The 17,347-nt window shown below is 37.1% G+C and overlaps 1 protein-coding gene across 6 annotated transcripts in view; it reads left to right on the top strand.

The window, feature by feature from the left end:
• PLCL1 (phospholipase C like 1 (inactive)) overlaps positions 1–17,347 on the top strand; it is a 348,610-nt gene that overhangs the window by 292,269 nt on the left and 38,994 nt on the right. For 5 of the 6 annotated variants that reach the window (XM_003825319.4, XM_034954746.3, XM_034954743.3 and 2 more), the window contains 2 exons: positions 3,652–3,727; positions 6,188–6,297. In XM_003825319.4, coding sequence (XP_003825367.2) covers positions 3,652–3,727; positions 6,188–6,297 — 186 coding nt within the window. The remainder of the gene's footprint in view (positions 1–3,651; positions 3,728–6,187; positions 6,298–17,347) is intronic. The other variant, XM_034954745.3, reaches the window with a different exon arrangement.

Genomic DNA, 17,347 nt, shown 5'->3' on the forward strand with positions numbered 1-17,347 from the left:
CTGTTTATGCCAAAAGGGCCCCCTGAGGTAGATTTTGTCACCATTGTGAACGTGGAGACAAATGTCCTCTGACTTGCTGTGTGCAAGTTCACTTGTCCTGTGCCATTACAAATCAGGCTTGCAAATGTGATGCATTAGTCCCAGGACAGAGAGCTCTGTTGCATACACCAAAGGCAGTGGACTTCCAGTGAACTTGCAAATATTCTGACTTTACACTTGTTTCTGTATGACCGAGAGTTGACCATATTGACAGGCTTGATTGCTTAAAAACAAGATGCCAATCTATTAGCAATGCTTTTATTTGTTTCATTTTAAATATTTAAGGAACTTGAGAATGAAAGGAAATAATCTTCATTCTAGTTAGCAAATATATATGTAAGAGCAATCTGATTTACAAATGTACCAAGTTTAATAAAAGTCATCTTGTTTTAAATGATCTGAAAAGATGAGCCACTGCAGAACCATAGAATCAAAACCTAGTTATTTTGCTTAGAAGGAAAGTAAGAGCTAGAGGAATTATTCCAGTGTTCTGAAAAGGAGAGGACAAAAAAAGTCTAGAGTAGATTAGCTTTTTATTGACCCACATTTTCTCGAGCAATAGCTTCTCCAAAGTTCCTAACTCCTTCCTGAAAAAACAGAGGACTCAAGTAAATACATTTCTTCCTATGTTTCATATGAAAAAATGTTTATCATGATTGATGCATGTTGTGAATTAGACTTGGAGGGAAAAGCAGTCATGGCAAAATTTATTTTCATGATGCTTAATTTGATGAATGTTACTTTATTGTTTATTACCAACTTGCACTTGCAATAGGAATTCTACACTTTAATATGGTCTGCTCCTCAAGAATGCCTAGATTCTAGTCTAAATTGTTTCACTAGCTAGTTGTGTGGCTTTAAGCAAGCTAAGTTTTAGCTCAGGGTTTTCAACTATAAAATGTGGTTGTCCATGATAGACTGTCTTTAAGATAACTTCTAAGTAGAAAGATTGTGGTTCTAGGAATTTAGGTCTAATTCAGGATAAAATGGGAATCTATGCAAGATTTTTGAGTCCTAATATGATGAAAGTGCATCTTTTCAGTATTATTAAATAATTACATTGACTTTGCAATGATTCTGGGCAATTAGTTAAACTTCTTACTGGAAAGAGCTGGAAGGATAGTTTCTTCACAAAAGCTGGACAATTTAATCCATCTTTGAGTAACAGTATCACTGCCCCCTTCAGTAAAGTTTTCTTTTTAAAGACATAATTTTACTCTTAACTGGTAACTTTACACACCCCTGCTCTGGATACATCTAATGCATAAAGTAATGTCAACCTTTATCTGGGCAAGTCCTCTATTCTTTTAGAGACAAAGCCCTGACAAGGAAATAAGATCCATTAGGAGATATTCATGTGACAGAACCAGAGAAAAGCTCTTTGTATTACTACAACAGGCAAAGGCAACTAGCAGCTCAGGCTGAGACATCAGATATGTAAATCAGGCCACTGCCAGATTCTATCGACTGAATCAACCCAGCCGTCATGGCTGAGTCGTGCTGACTTCCCGGCTCAGGGATTATCTGAGGACATCTTCTCACCTTCTCTGCTTGGCTTTTGCGCTTTGTATTTTATTTCCATCAGTATCAGTTAGAGATCTAGGAAGGAGGTGAAACTCAAATCGACCATTTTTTCTCCCTGACAACTTAGATAAATTACTTAGTTGAGAGGAAAATTTGAAATTTTTGACTTAAATTGTGGTTTGGATTATTGGTACATTTTAGCTATTCATCTCATTTGTTTTTTCTATAGCTACTAATAATTGAAAGCTGGCTGCAGAAAATAGAATAAATTTATAATTCTCAATACAATAGAAGCTGTTGACAGAGAGAAAAATCAAATCCCCTTATGAAACAATTTCATATGAGCAATGATTTTATGTTCTGAGAATATTAATGATAAGATATGTGAGGACACAATTTGGGACTTTTATTACTAAAAGATTTCTGGTTATTTCTGAGGAATCTCAAAGAGAAGCTTGTTTTGAGGTAAAATTATACTCTATCTCTTTATGACGTTTATTAGACAATGGGAAAAACAGAAACAACTTATACCATGGGGTTAACAAATATTTACTTGGGGGCTTTTGAGAAGAACTTGAACTATAAGGTTTTGGAGTATGTTTTGATCCTAAATTTATTTTACCTCAAATAAGCATGTAATAAAGTTTTAACATTTGTTTTACTTTCTGATGTTTGAGTATTATATTTCTACAGGGGTAATCCTATTAAAAGCTTTATGCTTATTTTTCAGTACTTAATTTGAAAGAGAATTAAGAGCATACAAAATTACAGAAAAATGAGGAAGCCTAGGAAAAATAAGAGTGGAGAAATCTAGAGACAAAAAGAGAGATGGGAGTTCAAAAAGATAATTACAAGTTTGAGAAGTGGTCAGTAATAAATAAAATGTTTTATTGCACACACATATGTGGGTAGCAGACAGAGAGAAGAAATAAGTATCACAAAAGCAAAACGGGGAAAAAAGTGATTATGTAAATGGATGGATGCATCTGGGAATACAAAGCTGAATAAGATTGAGTCCCTGCTCTACTGGAATTACAATTTACTGGAGAAGTAACAAGATGGAAATAATATAGATAAAGAATAAATCATAAGATAGAAAATAAAAAAATTCCATGAACAGATTTAAAAAAATAGAATGTTTTGGGAATATGGGGAGTGAGAAGGAGACAGAAGGGGAAATCAGGAAACTAATAGAGGAGAGGGCACTGAAGTGAGCTTTGAGGCCTGGCAGGATTTTGATCAGGGCAGATGGCTTAAGAAAGTTTCCCTAATAGAAAGAAATGTGTGGGAGGAGGAACAAGTAGGGTGCGTTTAGAGAAGCGTGATTCATCCATGTCAACTGAGACTTAGGGGAACTGGAACACCATAGTTCTAGGTTAGAAAAATTTTACTTCATTCAGTAAGCAAGGGAGAAAATGACAAAGCCAGGAATTAGTTAGTACTGTAGTTTTGGATGATGATTCCGGAAGTGGTACTTAGGAAGGAGTGAGATCAGAAGGACCAGAACCTACTGGTAGCTGAGTGGGACTTCAAGCCCACCTTTGAGTGCTGCACAGGGAGCTTTGAGAGAATTCGGAGAAGATAGGAGATACTTCATTTTTTTGGTGGGAGTGGGGTGGGGGAGAGACAGGGAGGATAAAATGGAGCAGATAATATTTTTAAAGGTGACTTTGCTGCCTCTGGAAGGATAAACAACCCTATTCTGGTTCTCATTGCTATTATGTTCCAATACCACTTGCCTTGATATTGCAGTAATCTTTGATGTTAAGGGAGTGGAATTAGGTATTTATGAATATGACCTGGGACATAAGGAATGTATATACATTTATTCGACAGCTACTTATTTGGTGCCCACTGTGTGCCAAGCATGTTACACAAGAGAGTAATCATAAGGAAGGTGACACTAGCCTCAGTGTTAGGATGGATGGGGGTTGGAACAGAGCTTATCCTTCTCCCTCCCATCTGTTGTGGTGAGACTATGGCTTACTTTTACTGGAGGTAACATGTGGGTCTCTCTGTATGTCGTCTTCCCAATGAGCCAGTTCAAGGATTCTGAAAACCACCTTTTTGATGTTTATTTTGTAACAGATGATTCAAGAGAGCCGGTTTCTCATAGAAATGGCGGACACAGTCCAGGAAAAGATTGTACAGTGTCAGAAAGCAGGTAATTGTTTTTAATTTTTTTTCTTTTTTTTTCTATTTTGTTTGGAAACTATAATAATTCTTGGTAGATTTTTTTTCAGAAACTTTCTGCTTCTCTTAAAATGCAGTTATTTTATAGCAATGCTTAACTATACTTTAAGTTACACTTTAGTCTTTGTTTAGTACAGACGAAATCCAAGTGATAATAGGTGGGTCGTATGTGAGCGTACAGGGTTGGGGTGGTGTCTGAAGAAGTCTAGAGGGATGAGGGTTTCTGAATCTAGTTTTGTGGTTTGGAACCCCATCAAAACCTTCTACTGCTGGTATTGAAGCTATGGTTCCATACAGTCCCTTAAAACCCACTTCAATTTTACAATTGGAACCAAAATCCTATTAATCTTCCAGGCTTTTGCCCCATTACTAGTCTTCACTTTAGATTTAGATTTGTTCTTTCTTTTTAAGTATGGGATGAGTCACATATCTGTGAGAGTGCACTTGTTTATTTCTGTTCACCTTCATCCACACCCTTGTGCTTTCATCTCCTGGATCCACAACCTTCTCTATCCACATACCCGATAATGATTATGACGAGGAAGATGACAACAGTAGCAACTGCTTGATACATTGCATATGCTATACCAAGCACACACACTATCTTACTCATGACAACTCTGCAAAGTAGTCATCATTATATCCAATTTATAGATGAGGCATCTGAGATTCTGAGAGACTGAGTGACTTACCCTAGGTGCCATATCAACACGCGGTGGAGCTGCCCTTTGAATCCAGACCAAACTTTTAAAATGGTGCTTTTCACTGGCTGACCAGCAGGCTTAGATATTTCTGTTGACAGGAAGCACAAAAATAATAATACCTGATACTTACATGATGCCAGGCACTGCTCTGAGATCTTTATATGTACTGATTGACTTAAGCTTTACCTCCGTCCCATGAGGTAAACCCACTTGTTAACCACATGTCACCCATGAGGAAACTGAAGACCAGAGATGTCAGGGTCTTTCCGAGACTCACATAGCTAGTAAGTGGTAGAGCTGGGCTCCACACTCATGTTCTTTACTATGCGCTATGTTTGTGATGTTAGCACCAGGAAAGTTAACGTGGTCTTAGGCTGCATTAATAAAAATATAAAAACTAGAACAAGGAGAATGGTGGTAGATCCCTGACCTCATGTAGGCTTCTCCAAGCCCATTTTGAGTACAGTGTTCACTCCTGGAGGCAAGTTCCCACAGAGCTCAGCTCCAGGAAACTGGGCAATGCAGTGGCCTTGCCTGGATGCCATCCTTAAAGAAGAGTTTCATTGGCAAGCTGAATATGTTTGAATGGTTAACCGAGAGAAGACTTGAAGGGATTTTACCCAATATCTTTCTTCAAATATCTAAAAGCTTGCACTGTAGAAAAGAGTTTAGACCTTTTTGGTCTGTGTCCAGCTAGCACCAAGGAGTAGAAGTTCCAAGGAAGGAGATTTTTGGCTTGATGTCAGTCATAGCTTTCCAAAGATGGAATGAGCTGTTCATAAGAGAATATGATTTCCATCTTTAAGGTGCTAAGACAAAGGCTGAAGAAATGTGATGGTGATGGTTTTCATAATCTTCAACCTCGAGCAGATAGTTGAGCTAAAAATACTTTAAGGTCATTCCCAAATCTGAAATACTTGGGTGTTTCCCAAAATGCTATTTTTAAAAAAGCCTTTTTATTTTTAGTCAACATTACTAATTACTCATTGTTATCTATGTGGGTTCCAGGACCTACTATTAAGCGACAGGGATGGTTCATAAAGAAAAATAAGACATATGCATTCCTCACATATGGTTGCCATTGACACATCAGACCATTTCATGCATAAACCAGGAAGAGGACAAACAAGGTCCATGTAACCTGTTGGAATAATTTGCTTCTTACTTATTTACTTATTAAAATTTTTTTAATTTTTAATTTTTGTGGGTACATAGGAGGTGTATATATTTTTGGGGTACATGAGATGTTCTGATACAAGCATGTAATGTGTAACAATTATATCACGAAAAATGGGGTATCCATCCCCTCAAGCATTTCTCTTTTGTGTTACAAACAATCCAATTATACTGTTTTAGTTACTTTTAAATGTACAATTAACTTATTATTGATTATAGTCATCTTGTTGTATTATCAAATACTAGGTCTTATTCATTCTTCCTATTTTTTTGTACCCATAGAATTTACTTTTTTTCTTCTCATGTCATTTTCTATGGCTCCTGGCTGTTTTAAATACAATTTAGCCTAATGCATTGACTGTTGTCAATTTGTGCATAAGGACAGCTACTTGGTGGGATGAACAGAATGAAAAGGATAGTTCAATTTAGGGATTTGGAAATTATGAGAAGACAGGAATGTGAAATTATATTTTACTGATAATATTTTCATTATAAGATGCCCATTTTTCTGAGATACATACTCAGATTTCTTATGCATTCTTTCTTCAAAGGGATGGAGTTCCATGAAGAACTTCATAATTTGGGGGCAAAAGAAGGCTTGAAGGGAAGAAAACTCAACAAAGCAACTGAGAGCTTTGCTTGGAACATTACAGTATTGAAGGTAGATGAAACATTCAGATGTCCCCTGTGCCTTTACTTTTCTCCTCCTCATCTCTCCAATGTGTAGAGAAATGTCAAGGATTAAATATGATGGTTTGGATTTTTAAACCTTCACTTTAGATTCAGGGTTACATGTGCAGGTTTGTTATATAGGTAAACTGTGTGTCGCGGGGGGCTGGAGTGCAGATTATTTTGTCACCCAAGTAATAAGCACCTAGTATGCAATAGGTAGTTTTTTGACCCTCTCTCTCCTCCCACCCTCCATCCTCAAGTAGTCCCTGGTGTCTGCTGTTCCTCTCTTTGTGTCCATGTGGTCTCATTGTTTAGTTCCCACTTATAAGTGAGAATATATATATTTGGTTTTCTGTTTCTGCATTAGTTTGCTTAGGATAAAGCCCTCCAGCTCCATCCATGTTGCTGCAAAGGACATGATCTTATTCTTTTTTATGGCTGTGTAGTATTCTGTGGTGTATATGTACCACATTATCTTTATCCAGTCCACTGTTGACGGACATGTAGGTTGATTCCATGCTTTGCTATTGTGAATAGTGCTGTGACAAACAGACATGTCCATGTGTCTTTATGGTAGAAGGAATTATATTCCTTTGGGTATACACCCACTAATGGGATTGCTGGAGTCAAATGGTAATTCTGTTTTAAGTTCTTTGAGAAATTGTCACACTGCTTTCCACATGGCTGAATGAATTTACATTCCCACCAGCATTGTATAAACATTCGCTTTTCTCCACAACCTTGCCAGCATGTGTCATTTTCTGACTTTTAGCTATTCTGACTGTGAGATGGTATCTCATTGTGGTTTTGATTTGGATTTCTCTAAGGATTAGTGATGTTGAACACCTTTTTATATGCTTGTTGGCCGCGTATATGTCTTCTTTCGCAAAGTGTCTGTTCACGTCCTTTGCCTGCTTTCTAATGGGGTTGTTTATTTTTTTGCTTGTTAATTTAAGTTCCTTATAAATTCTGAATGTTAGACCTTCGTTGGATGCATAGTTTGCAAATATCTTCTCCCATTCTGTAGGTTGTCTGTTTGCTGTCTTGATAGTTTCTTTTGCTGTGCAGAAGTTCTTTAATTAGATCCCACTGTCAATTTTTGTTTTTATTGTAATTGCTTTTGGTGTCTTTGTCATGAAATCTTTATTAGGTCCTATGTCCAGAATGGTATTTCCTAGGTTAGCTTCCAGAGATTTTATAGTTTTAGGTTTTACATTTAAGTCTTTAATCCATGTTGAGTGATTTTTGTATATGGTACAAGGAAGAGGTCCAATTTCAATCTTCTACACATGACTAGCTAGTTATTCCAGCACCACTTATTGAATAGGGAGTCCTTTCTCTATTGCTTGTTGTTGTTGACTTTATTGAAGCTGAGATGGTTGTAGGTGTGCAGCATTATTTCTGAGCTCTCTATTCTGTTCCATTTGTCTATATGTCTGTTTTTGTACCAATGCCATGCTGTTTTGATTACTGTAGGCTTGTAGTATTGTTTGAAGTTGGGTCAAGTGATGGCTTCAGGAATGTGTGGCTTGATCTCTAGGTTCAAACTCTAGGAGATGGGGAGCTGCATACTGGAATTAACATGGTTTTTGCCTTAATAAGGCAATGAGGTTTTCGGTGCAGGCAGGGTACAGCCCATGTGTGAGATTAATTTGCCTGGTGTGTGTGTGTGTGTGTGTGTGTGTGTGTGTGTGTTTACTCACATGAATACTTACGTTCAAGTCAATATGGCTATTCTTGTTTGTGGAAAGAATAATGACAAATGCTTCTGGGGAAGGTTCCAACACAAATGATTTCGAAGAGACAAAGTACAAAATATCTAGGGCCATTGAGGATTTTTATTTTAAGAACAGTTCCTATAAATACATTTCTTTTTGCAAATAACTTTGGAAGTCATTTTCTTGAGATTATGATTTGCTCTCTGCTGCACATGAATTTTAGAATTTTGAAGTAAATATGCCACTTTTTATATTTTCTTACATGAAAAAAAGAAATGATTTAGGCAGACAGAATATATTCTTGACAGCTAAATGGGAGAAAAATAGCTACAAACAAAATTAATAATTGCTGACATTTAAAGAACACTCATTTTGTGCTAGGTACTGTTTTAGGAGGTTTATATGAATTAACAATTTAATACTCACACCAACTCAGTATTGTTATTAATCTCATTTTACAGGTGAGAAAACGGAGGCATTGAAAGTCTGTGTATATTTCCTGAGGGTGCTCAGCTAGTAAATGGTGTAACTAAATTTTGAGCTCAGGCAGTCTGGCTCCAGACCCTGTGTCTTTAACCTGTGCTGCAGAGATGCTGCACATGTTTATGTGAAAGTGTTAGTTTAGCTGTAAGACATATTACAAATGTCTATTAAAAATTCAGTCCACAAGTGATAAGCCCCTACTATGCATTGGGCTCTGTGCTAGGCATTGGGGATACGTGGAGAACATGAGATACAGACCCTGACCTCATGAAGTTAGCAGTCTGAGGCCAGTGGAGGAGGGGGATGGATAAGGCATCATTTGCTTAAGGAGCAGGGATGACCTAGAGCTGTAGTGTTAAAGAGGTGCTTATTATAACCCTAGATTATAATGTGGCAGTGTGTACCCTGATATAAACATTTTATGTTCAGAAGATTTTATATGGGCTTGTTAATGTGCCTGTCACAGAAAGGTGCTAGGGTTACAAATATCAGGAGGATTACCTGGGTCTCCAAGACTAGTCTATAAGGAGAGACAGACATGTAACTAATAATGGCCATCAATTTTTCAGCACTTATTTTGTGATCAGCACTCAAGGCTAGGTACTTTATGTACATTTCCCCTTTCTTCCTTGCCACAACAGTGCAATCTTGCAACATGACGTGCTGACTCTGATAGGACTCTCTCCATCTCACAAATGAGGAAATTGAGGCTTGTGGGGGTTGAAATTTCTTGCCTGGAGTCACATACCTAGTAAATAGCCAGCCTGCAATTTTTAACTCACGCCCATGGTTCTATCCACTATACTGTTCTGCCTCCTCTAAAACTCCATCCATGTGGCTGAGTCCCTGTATTAGTCTTTTCTCACGCTGCTAATAAAGACGTACCCGAGAGTGGGTAATTAATTTATAAGAGAAAGAGGTTTAATTGTCTCACAATTCAGCATGGCTGAGAGGGCCACAGGAAACTTACAATCATGGTGCAAGAGGAAGCAAACATGTCCTTTTTCATATGGCAGCAGCAAGGAGAAGTGCTGAGCAAAAGGTGGAAAAGCCCCTTATAAAACCATCAGATCTTGTGAGAACTCGCTCACTATTATGAGAACTGCATGAGGATAACCTCCCTTATGATTTGATTACCTCCCACCAGGTCCCTCCCACAACACGTGGGGATTGTGGGGACTACAATTCAAGATGACATTTGGGTCCAATCCATATCAGTCCCATTGGGTCCAGGCAGCCTAGTGCAGGAATAAGAATGCAGGCCCTGTGTGATTACCTGATAGTGGTGAGACTAGCCAAGTTATGTAATCTCCCTCAGGGTGGTAATAATACCTACATCTCAGATTTTGTGAGAATTAAATGAGATAATACATACAAAAGATGTAAGTCACAGTGCACAAAACTAGACAGCATATATGTTAGCTGTTATTTTTGTTTGTTTGCCAGGTGAGGATGAACATGGAGAAATCAGGTTTTTGTTATTTTTATTTCTTTGTTAACTTCTGACTTAAGCCCACTTAGTGTTGTCAGAGATTTCTTAATGTTTTTGTTTGGTTTAGTGACAGAAGCTGATTGTTAGATGTGATTGAGCAAATGCTGTTCAAATTATTCCAAGAGAGAGCTTTTCAGACAGAATTGATTTTCTATTATTATAACTCACATACTAGCTGCTGGTATTTCAGCTTGAGCACTAGAGTAGTGGACTACTACTAAACAAGAGTAGAGAACATTTCCACACTTCCAATAGCTCCTTTTTCTCCTCCGTTGAGTTTGGGGCCTGTTAATCTGGTGTCCTTTCCCCAAGAGCTGGACAAATGACCTCCTTTGAATTTGAATTATTAGCTGAGAGAAAAAGAGCCTGGGCTCTGTTGGAGACTTTTTATTCCAGTGTTGCTGCTCTAAGAAGATATCTTTTTCTATAAGATTCTTCCTTTAGTTCTTATGCATTAGATCTGAAACACTTGATTCCCAATTGATTCTCCAGCCTTGCTATTGATTTTCAGAGCTCCTCTAAGTATTTTAATAAATACTCTTTGTTTATAAGTTTAGTAGATTCAGTTTACCTTGCTTCCAGCTGGTTGAATGATTAATAACCATCCTGGAAAGACATAATCACTGAATTAGGAGGCTGTGGTACAATTCTGCGTTGCCTACTGAAAAAGTTTCCTTATACATGATTTAGACTAGTATTCCCTACTATCTAGAGAGAGGGAGTGGGAATTAACCAATTCTGGTTAAATGTGTTGGTTTGCATTTCTAAAAATATTTAATTCCAGTGTAATTTCCAATAAGTAAGGAAGGAGCTGGAAAAAAATGAGAAATGTGCCCTCAGCAAGCTGGGGGATTGACAGCATGGAGTGGTGCAAAGGGGCATTGGCTTTAGAGTAAATTGAGCTGAGACTGAAAAATAAATTGTTTTCTGCAATTCAATATTACATTTATCTGATATTAAAAGCTGGAGAAAAAATTGCAGAAAGAAAAATGACTAACTACAATATAATGAATAAGAATTATAATTACAGTGTCCAAATTGTTCCAGAGACCAGGACTTAGTATTTAGCAAGGAAACTGAAATCAAGGTGCTTCTGGAAGATCCCACACTTGTGTTTCTCTTTAATTCATATTCTAGCACCTACATGGGTCCAGTGTAGGGACTTGTTTAGCGTATCTTTTGCATTTTTCCACACTTTTGCCATATGTCTATATCCAAATGTAGCAGTCAATTTGCTCTTCCTTTCTTTCTTTTTCACTATTGTACATGAAATTGGTCTCCTTACATAGCCATTGTGTTTATTTAGGATGATAGGATGATTCAGTCCTCACTACCTTTTCAAGACAATCACTGGATCAAAATAACTCCATTCCATTCCACCCTCACATGTTAAAAGACCTTTCCCTCTGTTTCTTCTCCATGATGTCCTTCTTGTGCTGATATAATAAAATACCTGAGACTGGGTAATTTATAAACAACAGAAATTTATTTCTCACAGTTCTTGAGGCTGAGAAATCCAAGATCAAGGCAGGAGTGGATTTAGTGTCTGGTGAGAGCACAGTCTCTTCTTCCAAGATGGTGACTTCTTGCTTTGTCTTTCAGAGGGGAGGAATGGTGTCTCCTCAAATGGCTGAAGGGAAAGAAAGGCAAAAGAAGGTAAAAGGGCCTAGCTAGTTCCCTCCAGCCCTTTTATAAGGCACTAATCACCTCCTAAAGGCCTTACCTCTTGATATTATTGCATTGGGGATTAAGTTCCAACATGAATTTTGGAAGGGACACAAACATTCAAACTGTAGACATTTGGTTGTTAACATAATATTAAAATCTCAAAATGGAAAATTTTTCCTGTTTTTTAAGGCTTTCAGAAAGGGATACTACAACTTCACTTACGTAGCCAACATATTCTAGTACATTGTTAGTAATTTTGGAAGTGTTTCACTCATGAGAGTTCTGAAGATCTCTTGGGAGCAAGATGTGGACTTACACTGTATCACTGATAAAATGCTATTTGCAATGAAGTGGAATTCATCTAAAGTCTTGAACTCTATCTAGAGTGATTTGACTTTTTAAGTACAAAAAGAACTGCATTGTAAAGGTGATCACATCTATAAAACTGAAATTAGAAAGAACCCAAGGGGAGCATTTTAGTGAGCTTTCCCAATATATATTTTTCTAACTTGTCCTGTTGGCTATTTTAAGAAACTAAATTTTATTACTTTGTGTTTTTAAAAGTTTTATGTAAAAATCAATTTTAGCAGGCTGGAGAAGTATCAAGTAGAGATATATAAAAATAATATTAAAGAAATATAATTAATAAATATTTTATTACAAAGGAAAAACTATGAAGTAGGTAATCACTAGAGCTTAAAGGAGAAATAAAAGGGTTAAGAAGTAGCTGCCCTTCTTATTTATTCATGACTTTCATTGATTACTTGTTGAATAACAGGCAATAAATAAAAAATGAATAAAACTATTACCTCTTCAATGGTCATTCCTATTAAATATGTATTTACACTTTTCCTGGATAGATTTCCAACTTATAATTTAATGCATTCCAATGTGTGCCATGATTCTGGGCTGCCTTTATAAATTTATGTTTAGTATATGTGACTATTACTTTTCCCCCTAACGCTTTTGCTTTTTATCACTACTTAAGCCTTTGCTCCTTCTGCTTTTATCTAAAACATTTTCAATTTCCGTGGGAAGAGCAGAGATTGAAGCTTCTCACTTCTCCGTGTGTAGTTATGTTTCTAACCCAGGCAGATTCCCTCACTGAATTCCCGAATTTCAGGACCTTACAGTTCTGGGGAATCTTGCTACACAGAGGAAATTACATGGATGTCAGTGTAGAAATACGCTTTCAATTAGAGCATGAAAACACATTTGAAGTCTCTGTTCATTGTTGAGAGACAAAAGAAAGGAAACAGATGATGGGCTAATGGGAAAAGAAGTATGAGGAGAGGCATCCATCTCTGAAAGCTGAGTGAGAGTGAGAAGTGGGCTACCCTTCACTTACTGGCCATAGATATTTAAAATCATTCTATGAGATACTGTGGAGAGGGGGCTGTTAGTGTGAATGTTCAAACCAGGCTCTTCCAACAGACATAGTGACCATGCCTTTGGGGGCTGCCTGAGGGTATATAAAGAAGGAACATGCCCAGTATCATCCACATTGTCTATTGAGAACTTTTCCAGTGGTGTCTCTGGCATCTGCCAGCTGTCGTTGCTGTAGAATCTAGAGAAAGGCTAGGATTCCTTTTGAGTATTCAGAAAAAAAAGTATATTTACAAAGTGTAGAAACAGACCTCCAAACAACAACAATAATGCATTAATAATAAACCATCCTTAATATTGATATTATTATACTATCAATTATTGAGAAACAGCAGGCAAAGTGATTAAGTGTACAGACGCTGCAGCCAGACACTTCCTAGCTGTGTGTCTTTGGGAAAATTTTGTTTTGTCTCTATGCTCTTGTATCAGTTGGGGTATGCTGGGTTGTGCCATAGTAACAAAAATCTGAAAATCTACTACAATATAACACAATGGCTTATTTCTTGCTTGTACTACATGTCCATCACAGGTAAGTAATGGTCACTCAGGAACACAGGCTAATGGAGACTCCATCCCAGCAAATACTTCTACAATCCCAGAGGTAGGGATGCAAAAGTGGTCTTTAAAAGCTTCTGCCCAGTAGAGTCACATGTCCCTTCCACTCACATTTGACTGGTCAAAGCAAGCCACAGTCAAGTCTGATTTCAGTAGAGTAGGACAAATGTAAACCTTCTCAGGGAAGAGGAGCAGATATTGGTAAATACAATCTACCAGTGACAAGTTCTTCAACTATCCCTTATAATGTGGACTAAATGAGTAAATATATATAAAGCAGTATCTGGCACATGCTATATGAGTGTTTGTTATTTTTATTATTAAAAATGAACATTCAGTGCTTACAATAATCAAGTGATTTTTACACAACATTTTAACTACTTTTAAGGATAACCCTGTAAATTTACTCTTATTATACCCATTTTACAGATAGGGGAAATGAGGCTCAAGAGGTTAAGAACCTTCCCATTGGCATACAGGAAGTGAGTGATGGAGCAAGGATTTAACTCTAAAGGCCATGTCGTCATCCCACTATGCTATATTGTCAAAATACTGACAGCACCATAATAGTAATGGTTTGTATTAACTGAGCACTTTCTATGTATCAAGTATCCTACCAAGTGTTTTATATTTATTATTTTACTTATCTAAGGGAGTGAGTGTCCTGCCCATCTAGCATGAATATTTCAATCACCTTGACAGAATATGCCTACTGTCAGTAGTCAGTGGTTAGTGCAGAAAGCTACAGCGAGAGAGTGTATCTTGAGAATAATTTATTTACAACACTATATTTACAAAACAACTCTCTTTTCTCAATCTGGTTTCCCAGGTACACTTTTCTAGTGGAAAATAGAATGAATTGACCAAGTGGTATAACTAGTTCCATCTGCCCAGTAGTCACATTTCTCTTTGTAAGTAAATCAGTTAACTTCCTTTTTTATTTGTCCATCTCCTATGAGCTTGGTTAGCATGAATCAGCTTCCCAGGGCCTGATCACCCCTGAGCGAATGGATACAGTTGAGTCCTTGGACAGGTACGATTGGGAATCATGAAAGCAAAGCAAAACAACAACAACAATACCAAAGCAGAAGACCAGACCCAGGACCCCTGAGAGCCCAGCCAGCCTCCTCTTGTTTCTCTTGGACAGCTTTGCTATTCATTGGCTTTTAGTCTGGACATTGCTAGCTGCCATTTCTTGATGGGACAGAGGAAGTTCAAGAGCCATGCCTCTAGCAAAAACTTTACAAAGGCTATACTCCTTTCATATTCCTTCCTCATGCCCCCTCCTCCACAGCCACAGTTCTACTGTTCAGACCTACAATCTGTCCTTTGTCGACTGAGGAGTTACAGCAGAATCTATTCTGTGTCTTCTCTAGGCAACATTTACTTCTTCAATTTTCATTTTGTTGTAAAGTTTATTTCAATTTTTTTGTCTATTAAACATTTAAAAATAATGTTGGAATTTTGGCAAACAGTTATGGTTAACAGTCATGCCAGAAACGTTTGGTGAATGCAACTGGGAGGGGCAAAATAGGGATGAAGCCAAAATTGAGGGTCTTATTCCAGTGGCAGCCAGTTTAGTCTCGCTCAACCTAGTAAGCCCTAAACTCACTTGGAATCTTAGCCAGCTGCTTTACAATGGATATCATTGATTACCAGGAAGAAGGTGGGTGGCAGAAGGGAGAGAATGGATGGATCACTTCTAGAAAAACAGCTTGAATCTCATGTGTCAGTACCATTATTTTTATACACAAAAGAAAATATTATTAAGCCTTATAAAGTGTAGAGTATACATTTAGAAGGCATAGCATCTATCTGGGGGTTATAAACTAAGTTTGATATATTTATCCGTGGACTAGGTATTTGAAAAGATACTCCTAGACACATTTGTAGAATCTTGTTATTGTTTGGCTAATTAGTGCAAAATAAAGACCCTTCTCTCCCACCTCAAGAAGGTGATGTTATTTCCACACTGACATTTATAAATAAGGAAGTGCAATGCATAAATGAGGCTTCTAATCCATAAATTAGCAAACAATAATTTAACAAATTTTTATTTCATTTTATTTTTGGTGAAACCAAATTTATTAATTCAACAAATGTATCTGTTAGGTCTTTACTAGGTGACAGGCTTTGTGCTTGGGAATGTACTGGTGAATAAAAATGTGGCCTTCTGGTCTCAGAGCTGACAGTCTAGTGGGGGAAGCTGTCATTTAACAATCACATGATGTGTGTTAAATTTGTCCTTATGATGGGTGCCTTAAAAAAGTGCATGACACTATGAGAGTGTGCAATGGGATTTGACCTAATGGGAGAGGCCAGGGAAGTCTTCCATGGGGAAATACCAGTACAGTAGTGAGTAAATATTCCAGCCTTTCATGGATTCCAAAATCCTGCCTTGTATCTTGATACTTGAGCGTGGTTGCCAAAACAATTTGAAAATAATGGTGAAAAGAAAACACATCAAAATAAAGATGTGCCGGACCTCTTCAACATGGTCTGGGGAGTTCTAAAATTTCTGCCTTGCTCATTTAATTACCACTCATTAGCATTATGGCTAATTTGTCATTATATCAAATCTGGCCATATTAATTACAAATTAATTTAATCACCCACCTTCTAAAATATAATCTGCAGCGAAGTTTTATAACCATGTGTATCCATAAAATTCATTTAATAGCTTATAGTTGCAGAGGAGGATGTTATAAGGTTGGTTTCTGAGAAATTTCTACAATTTAAAGCTGAAAAGATGCAGAGAGAGAGAGAGAGTTATATAATATAGAATATTAGTATTAGTGTTAGATATATGGGTAAATTTTTTGAAGTATAATTGATGCATCTATAATTTAAAAAAATCCACAAGTTTAAAACATTATTTCAAACAGCTCTTATCCAACAATATAGGACAGTTCAAATAGAATGTTAATGCTTCTTAGCAATAGGCAGACTGGTTACATGGTGTCCAGATTTCTGCCTTGGGTGGCTGCATCCCAGCTGTGCTGCCCAGGAGTTTAGTAGAGATAAAAGCCGGGCTGTTGACATGATTATGGAAGCACACACCACTTTATCTCCAGTAGAACTAAATTTAGCATCTCTTGGAGGTACACTTTTTTTTTTCAGATGAAAGCTGCATTTTATAATGAATCTGAATAATTCAAAAGTGGCAGGATCCTAATGAATAGATGCATCATAGACCAGAGGACTTGGCTCCAACTTGTGAAGTTATTGAAGGTCTTACTTTTCTTTCAGGAAAATTTTCCTTAGAGAAAATTTGTTTCTTACACACAGAGTTTTAGCCTAAGGTGAGTTGTAGCTTAAGTGAGTTTGATGTCTTAACTCTGCATTAAGTATTTCTTACAGTGATATAAGTGGAAAGAAAACATTGATAACCAAATTGTTTCATTCTGGTTCCTTACAGCCCTTGTAGGTTTTATACTCATAAGCTCCTTTTCTGATATTGTTACTCAAGGAAGACAAAAATGGGCTACATCTATCTAATTTCCTTATTGTTAATCCAAATCAGAGCAAAATGAGTTCACTTCTCTGAATGTGTGTGTGTGTGTGCATATATATATCTATATATACATATACATATATACACACATATATGGTATGCACACAGACATTGTCAAATAAAGTCAAATCTGAATTTAGATAGAGAATCTGTTCAAAAGAATTATCACAATAAGGAGAGGGGACTACTGTGATAGGGGAACTATTGTAATGGGGAGAATGCG

The sequence above is a fragment of the Pan paniscus genome, chromosome 13, assembly GCF_029289425.2.
Source record: "Pan paniscus chromosome 13, NHGRI_mPanPan1-v2.0_pri, whole genome shotgun sequence".
NCBI lineage: Eukaryota > Metazoa > Chordata > Mammalia > Primates > Hominidae > Pan > Pan paniscus.